The sequence below is a fragment of the Momordica charantia genome (assembly GCF_013281855.1).
Source record: "Momordica charantia cultivar OHB3-1 chromosome 1 unlocalized genomic scaffold, Mcharantia_2.0 BLBB01000001.1, whole genome shotgun sequence".
Classification (NCBI taxonomy): domain Eukaryota; kingdom Viridiplantae; phylum Streptophyta; class Magnoliopsida; order Cucurbitales; family Cucurbitaceae; genus Momordica; species Momordica charantia.
The window spans coordinates 15159872-15170548 of NW_028275157.1; the positions used below are offsets into that span (position 1 = coordinate 15159872).

Genomic DNA, 10677 nt, shown 5'->3' on the forward strand with positions numbered 1-10677 from the left:
TAATTTAAAATTAAAATTAGAAGGGACAAATATCAAATGCAATTTCTTCTTGATTTATTAAAAAGGAGAAAATAAGAACCAAGAAAACAAAAAATAGAAACGTTACCAAATGAATCCTAACATATATATGTTCTTATTCTCACCATTATTTATTTTCAAAGACAATGTTGAAAATTGGTTATAATTTTTCTTAAAATAAAATTGATTATAATTTAATAAAACCATAAAAAGCTAATTTCACAAAACAATCCATCAACATCTACAAACATTTACATCTAATCATAAGAATAAGATACATTCAGATCAAACGATGAATTCCCTCTCCCTCCTACAAAATATATCATTCTCATATCCTCAATCATAATCCCCAAACTAAGTATTGGAAACGTATAAACAAAAAAAGAGGACCTATTTAAAACTTATTTACGTGTGTAGTATCAATTATTTACAAAGAAAAAAAGAAAAAAATGTTAAGTATTGATAATATAATATCATCAATTAGTAACTTCATCACCAAAGCATCCAAAAGTATCTTGAAACAAATGGTGCCAACAAAAATTCTACAGCATGAGCACAAGAAAATTGGCGTGTTTGATGTGCAGAGTGACAAGCCTGCAACAAAGGATTAAATGAAGAGAAATGTGAAGCACAGACTATCTTGTACCACCAAACTATTGCAGTCAAGAGCTGGTGCTGTGCCCCAGATTGAATGTATGCAGCTGAGTAAACTTACTGTCTGGCAATACTAGAGCCAACCAGCTCGGCCAGCTGCAATAGAATTTCGACTCTAGACTAACTACATTACCATTGTCCAAGTAATTCTAACATCCATAATAATAACTTCAATGCCTCGACCCGACACACTCATCCTGCCAAAAGTCTCCCCTCTACAAGAAGGGGACGAAAATCGCCCCCCTGCCTTCCAGAAAAAAGAAAGGGAAAAAAACAACCACGCACATCACAATTTGCTAGGGAAGGGAGAAGGATCTACTTCCCTGTCACATTTTCCCCTTCTGGCTGCTGGGGAGAAGAAATAGAACGGATACGAATAATACTTCCCTAGTGACTAAGCATCGGGAACCACTAAAATGTTTACAGCTATTTATTATATATTAAAAAAAATCTCCCCTTCCATGGATTCCTCTCTAGTCTCTCCAACCTATCAAAAACTTGATGGTGAGGTGGACAGCAGGAGATTCCTACTGCCCAGTCAGAGAAGTATTGTCCGACAGATATTGAGCCTGGATGAATAAAGGATGTTAAAATGGGCCATGGGGGTAAATAGGCCCTCCAGCTAGTGCTTTAAGGAGTCATACGAGAAAATTATGTCCCCACATATTGATATAACATCATAAAAGTCATCAAAGGAACAATTGTTAATAATGAATAGTAAGTTACAAGAATTCAATATCATTATTCCTCGTGTAAGACACTGTAGAGATAGATACTCAACGCTGTTACCAATCTCTGTTTGCAGCAAATGTATGAAGTATTTCCCCTCCCTCCTTCCCAATTGGGGAAAAGATAGAACTTAACAATTTAGAAAAAATTTAAACCTCAAGTTTGTTTAATTATCAGTTTTTTATTGTCCTGCAAAAATGTTTATGCCTGTTGTATATGCTGAAAATAATCAACTGACCAATCATTTGCAGCACCATAATTTAGGCCGCTGCAGATAGCTTCTCCTCAAAATCATCGAGATTAAGAACTTGTAGTAGCTTGGGCCAAGACTCTGGGATTCCACCTGGTAAGTCGAATTCCAACAACTTCCCTCGACTGCGGTAGAACTCCTCAACAGGTTGACTCTAATACCCACACAAACCAACAAATAAATGAATGGGAAACAGGAAACCACCAACTTCTTCAATACTATCAAAAGATGAACACCACGTCCAGCAAAAAGTAAACTTCTAAGTATAGCTGACAGCCTTTTGAAAATTAATTTTAACCTATTGATATTTATTATTCACGAAGCAAGAGAATATCAAGATACCTTTTCATTATACACTCGAAGACGTTCTTTTACAACTGCTTCCGTATCATCTGCCCGAGTAATTAGTTTAGACATACAATGTGAAGGGGGAAGCAGTGGAGCCATGCTCATTCCAGGATTCCCATTTTCGCCCTTCACACTAATGGAGGCAAGATTGAAATTTTTTCCACACTGACCACATATTCTTCTCCCAAGGCACTTGTCAACTAATACGTCCTCTCGAAGCTTCAGATTAACCACCAAGTCTATATCAATCACCTCCTCCAAGATTTCCTAAAATGCAAGCAAAGAAACCAGTATATAAGATGCGGCCTTCAAAGATCAATCAGTAAAAAGATATACGCATTAAGAGAACTGAATTATAATTTTGAATGGTAAAGAAAAATTAGGGAAACAGATTCCTGTATCATCATTATTTATACAACCAGCATTAGGGGGGAAAAAGGAGCTTTTTCTGTATGCTATAGCAATTAGAATATTGATGATGATTTATCAATTTTTTCAAGAACGGGTCCGAGAGTATGAAATTGCAGCTAAACTAGGGAGTTATACTCTCAGAATTATTACTGTTTAGGCAAAAACTGACAATGGGTAAATATTTGGGAGCTCACATAAATGTTTAAGACTTATGGGCAATAACTCAAAATGCAAAACAATGATCAAAACACTTATGGGACTGTTCTGACAATGATTTTAAAAGATGGACCCGGCGGAATAGGTCCCCTGTTTTCGTTGTTACAATAGACCTTTAAGTGAATGACTGGAACACTTCTGTAGAAATTGTACCCAAATAAGTGTTAGCTTCATGACATGCTTCATTCTTTACCATAGAATACTCACTGCCTGTCTAATTGTCCGAGGGAAACCATCAAGGATAAATCCAGATTCGCCTTTCGCCTCACCAGCTTCAAGTCTCTTGGACAACAAGTTGATAATTATCTCATCTGAAACCAATTTACCTTGGTTTACAATCTCTGACAGCTGCATCGAGAAATGTCAGAATGAGGACGTAAACAAAGATCAAAAAGGAAAAAAAAATCGTAAGAGCTTCACCATGCGATTTTTCAAAGTTAACATCCCAAATCAATCTATGATTTGGCAAAACGAACACAAGATTGACTAAATCGCCAAAATCCATCTGATATTAATACTTCAAAGCTCAGAAACGCTGCTGAAATGTTAGATTTTAGGTGAAAGAACGGGATGAAACGGGGGCACACCTGCCGAGAAAGTGGGCTGGAGGAGGCGAGCTCTTCCCGGACGAGATCGCCGGTGGCGATGTGAGGGATACCGAGAAGGTTACAAAGACGGCTAGCATAGGTCCCCTTGCCGACGCCTGGACATCCGAGAAACACCCATTGAACGTTCCGATCCTTGGGATCTTTGCGGGGAAGATTGTGGTTCAGAGCGAAAGGCGAAGGCGCGGCGGGAGACCTGAATTCAGATGCAACGGCTGAAGAGAAGCATCTCCTGATGAGAGAGACGGATGAAAGAGATGAAACCGCATGGGATTTCGAAGAGCGGATCAGGGCCGCCATGGGGACTGATCTGCTGAAAGTGGCCGAGCGTCCAAGAGAGTTGGAGACGATGTAGCGATGTGCTTTTTAATTAGGGTTCGTCACTTACGAGTTAAGACTTTCCAGTGTGCTTCCCACGCGCGCGTGTTATATTTCTATTTTTTCTTGTTCTTTTATCGAAAAAAGTAGATATTAATAAACAAAAACGGAGCAACGAAACTACTCCATCGAATTTATAAAACTATTTCTCAAATTTTGGAAATGATAAATCATATGGGTTACGTGACATGTTCGTGATCTCAAAAAGTAAAAAATGAAAACAACAAACAGAATTCCTAAATATATATATATATAATAAAAAATAAAAGATAAAACAATTAACAGAAAATGATAACGTTACTAGTAGGTCTTTATGTTGGTGAGATTTCTCAAGTTCTATTTAGTAACATGCTTAGCAGATGCAAATTGGACCGAATATATATATGTGTATATAGATTTTTTTTTTTCTCTTCCTTTCTAAAAAATCGAGATATTTATGTATAGACAATTTTATTTTTTATTTATATATTTATACAAAATAAATAAAAACAAAAAACATGTAAATGACTACAATTTTTTTTACAACAACTAGGGTGGGTATTCGAATCCATAACATCTCGATTAGAAATAGATCAAATTAAACCTATGTTGACGATTATATTATATTTTTTACTTGTTTGTTTAGGTTATTTTATCTGTAACTTTATTTTAAAATAATTAAATAATTGTTTTGTCCGATTTAAAACATTATAATTAAAATTTAGAGTAAAAATACATTTCTTTTGTCTTAAGATTTGAACTACCTATCTATTTAATATTCGAAATTTTAAAATGGACACTTGATAATTCAAGTTTAGAGTAAGTGTCTACTTGATCATTAAAATTTCAAAATAAACATCTTTTTGTCTTTAAAATTTGAGAAATAATTATAAATAATCAGTTAAGTTGTTAATTATATTCGCTGATTTAGAAAAATATATAACTTAATAATACGTTCGTGGGTGATCTGGACTTTCTTACTTTTAACCTCTTGGCTTTCTCTCTCCTCCATTTCATCTTCCTCATGTCCAACGAGTCTCGCCATCATTGTCGTTGCCGATCATCTTTGACATCATTGTCGGCTATCGAGGAGTAAATACAAAGAGAAGTAAAGTTAATGGGAATAGTATGAAAATCTTCTACAAGTGGATAAAATTTTCCCAAATTTCCTCGCTGAGTGATAACGTGGCGCTATATGGTTGGTCCACATAATACATGGTCTAGAATCGTTGCCCACAGAGAATAAAACCCTTGTTCGTCTACCCGCCATGTTTTAGCCTCAGTTCCAAATTCCAACTGCCACCGTATCGTCTGTGGAGGGAAAAGAAAAAAGAGAAGAGAAACACCGCCACAGATCGACGGCAGTCGCTAATTCCGGCGAGATTCATGGCGGCGACTCTATCCACTTCGCTAATTTCCAATACTGTTCTACCACTAAAGAATTCCAGCCAAAGTTCGCCGCGTGTTTTCTCCAATTCTTCTCATCCGAATCTTCGCTTTCATTCCAGTTTTTCGTACAGCAGCAATACTGTTAAATTCTCACCTCAGCGAACTGACGTCGTTGTCTCGGCCATATCTGGTTCTCCCGGTAAGTTAATTTGCTCTGTTTCTATTTATTTGTTTCGATTCTCTGTGCGTGTTGGCTTTCCTTTTATTTTTGCGGATTGTGGTTGATGAAATGTGACTTTCAGGAATTGAATCGTATGTCGAAAGCGGGAATGCTAGGGATTTACTGGACTCGGTGAAGGTGTTTGATTTGAACGGAAATGGGATTCCGATTTCCGATCTGTGGAAAGACAGGAAAGCTGTTGTTGCATTTGCGCGTCATTTTGGGTACTTGCTTTGATAATTCTATCCAGCTGACAACAGTTCTTCATTTCTATTTATCGCTTTATAAGTACATGTTTATGCTTTGCTTTATCAGGTGTGTCTTTTGCCGAAAACGTGCCGACTATCTTGCCTCGAAGAAGGTAACTAATATCTTAGGTCTAATGGCGCATTTATGGGAAAAAACCTGCGTAGTCGATACAAATGTTGTTTGCTCTGAAATATTTTATATTTTATGACCTTTTGCCTTCTCAATCTTAAATCATATATGTGTAGTTTTAGTTTGTTCCGTTTGTACTGTTGGTTTATGACGATTTTATATCTAGCATCTCATTATTGATCTGTATATTACTTTAGACGTTTTCCTGTATAGGAATTGGTTAGCTTCCATCTGTATTGTTGACACTTTTTAATTTGACACCCTTGTGAGATCTGCCGATTGGAGGGAGAATGCATCAACCCCTCCAATGGCTGCTGGAGGATGGAATGTATTACCACTGGTTCATTGGCTTTTCTGTTGTTGTTTGACTTTGGACTTATCTGAAGAAAAGACATACTTACAGCTCTTTCCCGACCGCTTTTTAATTGCAAAGTGAGAATTATTTGAATCTAGTCATATCACAACTTGATAGGGTTGCAGGATATATTGGATGCATCTGGTGTGGCTCTCGTGCTGATTGGACCCGGTAGCATCGATCAGGTATGAAATACACCCTTACTGCATTTTTGCAGAATGCTATATTGGAGGGATTTATTTAGGATGCTGTTCCAGTTCACGACACACTTTATTTGTCAAGCTGCTTTATTTCCATTTCTGCCTTTTGAGTTTGACTGTATGGTTATGGACCATGGATGGATTATCACTGCATCATTGATCTTAAGGATTACTCACATCAACAACTGTGTTTAAATTGGTTGATTCCTATTTACTGTTAGCAATTTGATGTAGGCAAAAGCATTCAGTGAGCAGACAAAATTTCAGGGAGGTAACTTTCTTCCATTATGGAGCAGTATTTAAGATTAAGAATGGAAACTAATGTACAGCGGTTCTGAATTAGTAATGGGTTGTTGAATTCCTTATGAATCATTGTTAATGTTAACCAGTAATGTATGTATTAAAATTTGGGATGTAGCATCTTTAAAGAACTGGGCTTCTGGGTTAATTATAATGTAAACTGGTCCCTTTCCGTGTTCATTTAATTGTAAACCATTGTGATCAAGTGATGGGAGTGTAATATTTGTTTCAGAAGTTTATGCTGATCCTGCTCATTCATCATATGAGGCTCTACAATTTGTCTCTGGAGTTACGACCACATTTACTCCCAAAGTATGTCTGGATCACAGTTTTGTAATAATTTTAAGAAGCAATATCAGCTTGTAGGTGCTAATTTGGTTGCTTGTATGACTTTTTAGGCGGGTCTCAAGATAATTCAACTATACATGGAAGGCTATCGGCAAGATTGGAATCTGTCTTTTCAAAAGGACACTGTGAGAAGAGGGGGCTGGTAAATGAAAATTCTAATTATTCTCTCTCTCTCTCTCTCTCCACTAGACCTTTTAGGAAGTTATGGAATCTGGGAATAACAAGAAGTGGGAAAAGAAAAAGCCTCAAAAGGCAGCCCAGTTAGCAAGAGCTTGGGATATCTTGATCATACTGACTTAGAGGTCTCAAGTTCAAATCTTCTGGTGAGTTTAATACCAAAAATCCTTGACGTCTCTCGGGTTAGGGTCTAGATCCGGGTGCCTCTGGGTATAGGGAGCGATTAGCGAAGTCCCGACTCCCGTTTCTTAAGTGAGAAAAGAAAAGAGAAGAAAAAGGATGATGACTTGATGAAATGAAATCACCTCCCACTGTTAGCTTAACAGGCAAATATAGAACTCTTTCTGTGCTCAAGAAGCATACTCCCACCTTTCCGACATTGTGTTCATTCGTATCTTTATTTAGAGAATCAAAATGAAAATTCAGATTGCGGAGCATGGACGTGAAATTGAATAAATTTCCTGAGTCGACATGAACAAATAGCAAGATCCCCAGATCTCAAGATATACTTTGAGTGATCACATAACCAAACTTAAATTTGAGTACCTTCCTGATTCGTGGGGTAAAATGGAGGAATGGAGGACTCAAGGTTGATGTAGCACTGATTCACTTTCGTCTGCTCACTTTGTGTGTAAAACTGATCATCATGGCACATCTAAATAACCTAGTTCATTACCCTGAAGACTTGGAAATTGGTTTAACGAATAATCTTAGATTCATTCACCATTCATTCCATTATCAAATCTCTTTCAACTCTGAACTATGCTTAACAAGAAAAGTATACTTGTCATTTTTCAGGCAGCAAGGTGGCATTATAGTTGCAGGTCCTGGTAAAAACAACATCTCTTACATTCACAAGGTATGTCCCTTTTCCATACATGTACTGATCTGCTACCTCTTATGCTATGCGACAAATCCTAATCAATAATCTTCAGGATTGAATCTAAGATAAAACTTTCTGAATTTCGTTTTCTGGTAGTGGTAAACCTTCTCTCTCTGAAGCTACAAATTTTAAACCTTTTTCTTGACTTTAGGACAAAGAAGCAGGGGATGATCCAGACATTCAAGAGATTCTTAAAGCTTGTTGCTCATGAAGTTGCCCTGATCCAGTGCCACCCATGGCTGCTTGCAAGAAGGTAGTGATTATGGAACAAAAAAACCCCGAAAGTATATAGCCCACTTGAAAATCAACACTGATATGAAGGTTGAAGGAAAGTAAAGACTAAAGAGTATAGTTTATGTTAAGGCAACGGTTAGTTTTATACTCTGAACAGTTGGGACAGTCCCCCTTGTAGATTTTGATGATAAAAATATAGAATCGGGTAAATAATTTCATTCTGTAAATTCATACCGGGCCAGAATGTTTTGAATAATTATTGAATCATTGTGTAATTTTTTTCCGTTTAGGTAAGGAAAAATGCGGATATTTCTAGGATATTTCTAAGACAGCGAGTCAATTTTTTCTTTTTTAGTTCCCTCAAATCTGCAGAGAAATAGTAGATGTCAACACAATATAATTAATAATTAATATAGAACATTTAGTTAATAGCTAATATGGAACATTTCATGGTCGAGGTCTTCAAATTAGAAACAAATAACAAAAATTAAATTAATACAAAAATATAGGAATAAGATTGTAAGTTCTAATATCTTCAAAAAAAAAAAAAAAGATTGTAAGTTCTAACAAATAATAATTACTTTGAGTAACTATATAAAAAATAATCATAACGACTCTTATTTAGAAATATCGTGCATCGATCTTCTCCCTTCTTAGTACAATACTCTAACTCAGTCTTTGATCGGAGATAGCAAATTTTTTTTTTTTTTAGTTCAATTAAATGAGTAATTATTGTTAATTTACGTGTAGTGCATTTATAAAAAAATTGATCTGTATTCTATTGACTAATGCTAAAATATATCAATCACTAATTTACGCGTATTTTTTTTTTCAAATTGTTTCTATTTTTCTTTTTGTTCATATTTATTGGGCTGAAAACCAATTAGAAGCCCTAAAGAGCCCAGAACTCAGTTGTCATTTTCCCGCTTCTCCCAGCCCTCAACTCCGTCGCTCTTATCTCTCCCTCCACTGCCATGGCTGACAAGAGGAAGCGCCGGCGATCTGAACTCAATCCCGACGATGAAGCTCAACTTCCCTTCAAGAATCGCCTCAAACCTGACTCCGCCATTCTTCAAATTATCAAAGAGTTCGGCGACTGCTCCACCGCTCCTTCTTCCTCTTCATCTAAAACCCTCGAAGACCTCGGCCTCTCCTCCACCTGCCGCGAGGTCACCGATCTCTCTCTTTCGTCCGTGCAGTCCACAATTGAATCCCTGATCCTCAAAATTGCTCGCTCCATTCTTTCCGGCAATGGTTTTGCCTTCGACGTTCCTTCTCGATCGGCGGCCAACCAGTTATACGTTCCGGAGCTTGATCGGATCGTGCTGAAGGATAAGACTGCCCTGCGCCCCTACGCCAATATATCCACCGTCCGGAAATCCACCATTACTACTCGCATTCTTCAGCTTGTCCACCAACTCTGCATGAAAAACATCCATGTAACCAAGCGAGATCTGTTCTACACAGATGTGAAGCTCTTCCAGGATCAGACTCAGTCGGATTCGGTGCTTGATGATGTTTCTTGCATTCTCGGCTGTACTCGGTCAAGTCTCAATGTGATTGCTGCGGAGAAAGGTGTGGTAGTGGGAAGACTCATTTTCAGTGACAATGGGGATATGATCGATTGCACTAAAATGGGAATGGGCGGAAAAGCCATTCCACCAAATATTGATAGAGTTGGAGACATGCAGAGCGATGCTTTGTTTATACTCTTAGTTGAGAAAGATGCCGCGTATATTAGGTTAGCCGAGGATAGGTTTTATAATCGATTTCCTTGTATAATTGTGACTGCTAAGGGACAGCCAGATGTGGCCACGAGACTGTTCTTGAGGAAGATGAAGATGGAGCTGAAGCTTCCAGTGCTTGCGCTTGTGGACAGTGATCCATATGGGTTGAAAATTCTCTCTGTCTATGGCTGTGGATCGAAGAATATGTCGTATGATAGTGCTAATTTGACTACTCCAGATATCAAGTGGCTGGGAATAAGGCCCAGTGATTTGGACAAATATAAGATACCGGAGCAGTGCAGGTTACCCATGACAGAGCAGGATATTAAGACTGGGAAAGATCTGTTAGAGGAGGATTTTGTCAAAAAGAATCCTGGTTGGGTTGAAGAGCTCACTTTAATGGTGAAGACAAAGCAGAAGGCTGAAATTCAGGCATTGAGCTCGTTTGGGTTTCAGTATCTGTCAGAGGTTTATTTGCCATTGAAGCTGCAGCAGAAGGATTGGCTGTGAACTAAGGGCTTGGTAGTGTGTATTGTAATCAATTGTTGAATTTCTGTTGGAACATAATGAAACTTGAGCAATGATCAGATATCGTTATTTCTGACCGAACCATGTCCAGCTCTCAAAGGTAACTCTGCATTCAGTAGGGATAACGGTAGCAAATTCAATTGATGTTTATTGTCATAATTCTATTTCAATCCTTTTAGAGCAGCAACATAATGTTCAAGAAGAAATGACACCACATATCCTGATATCAATGAGGGGAAATGCAGTATTTTAAACTTATCAAGTACCAGCAAACTCGTGGGGATTAGCAACATAATGTCATAATTGTATCAGTTGGGGCTCTCGAAATTTGTTGGTCTTGGTTTTAAGTT

At 37.5% G+C, this 10677-nt stretch overlaps 3 protein-coding genes across 3 annotated transcripts; 2 read left to right on the forward strand and 1 right to left on the reverse strand.

The window, feature by feature from the left end:
• Nucleotides 1-1313: 1313 nt before the first annotated feature.
• Nucleotides 1314-3601, reverse strand: ADK (adenosine kinase). The gene is made up of 4 exons (XM_022288243.2): nt 3214-3601; nt 2834-2974; nt 1994-2266; nt 1314-1805 (listed from the first exon to the last, which is right to left on the reverse strand). The coding sequence occupies exons 1-4, from the start codon at nt 3529-3531 to the stop codon at nt 1662-1664; spliced, it is 876 nt and encodes a 291-aa protein (XP_022143935.1). The 5' UTR covers nt 3532-3601; the 3' UTR covers nt 1314-1661.
• A 1251-nt stretch (nt 3602-4852) lies between these two features.
• LOC111013552 (thioredoxin-like protein AAED1, chloroplastic) lies at nt 4853-8419 on the forward strand. The gene is made up of 9 exons (XM_022288018.2): nt 4853-5176; nt 5280-5421; nt 5513-5558; nt 6056-6115; nt 6365-6401; nt 6663-6742; nt 6829-6920; nt 7754-7814; nt 7990-8419. The coding sequence occupies exons 1-9, from the start codon at nt 4975-4977 to the stop codon at nt 8047-8049; spliced, it is 780 nt and encodes a 259-aa protein (XP_022143710.1). The 5' UTR covers nt 4853-4974; the 3' UTR covers nt 8050-8419.
• A 521-nt stretch (nt 8420-8940) lies between these two features.
• Nucleotides 8941-10408, forward strand: RHL2 (Spo11/DNA topoisomerase VI, subunit A protein). Its single transcript, XM_022288049.2, has one exon. It carries the CDS (start codon nt 9047-9049, stop codon nt 10307-10309), a length of 1263 nt encoding a protein of 420 aa, XP_022143741.1. The 5' UTR covers nt 8941-9046; the 3' UTR covers nt 10310-10408.
• The last annotated feature ends 269 nt before the right edge of the window (nt 10409-10677 follow it).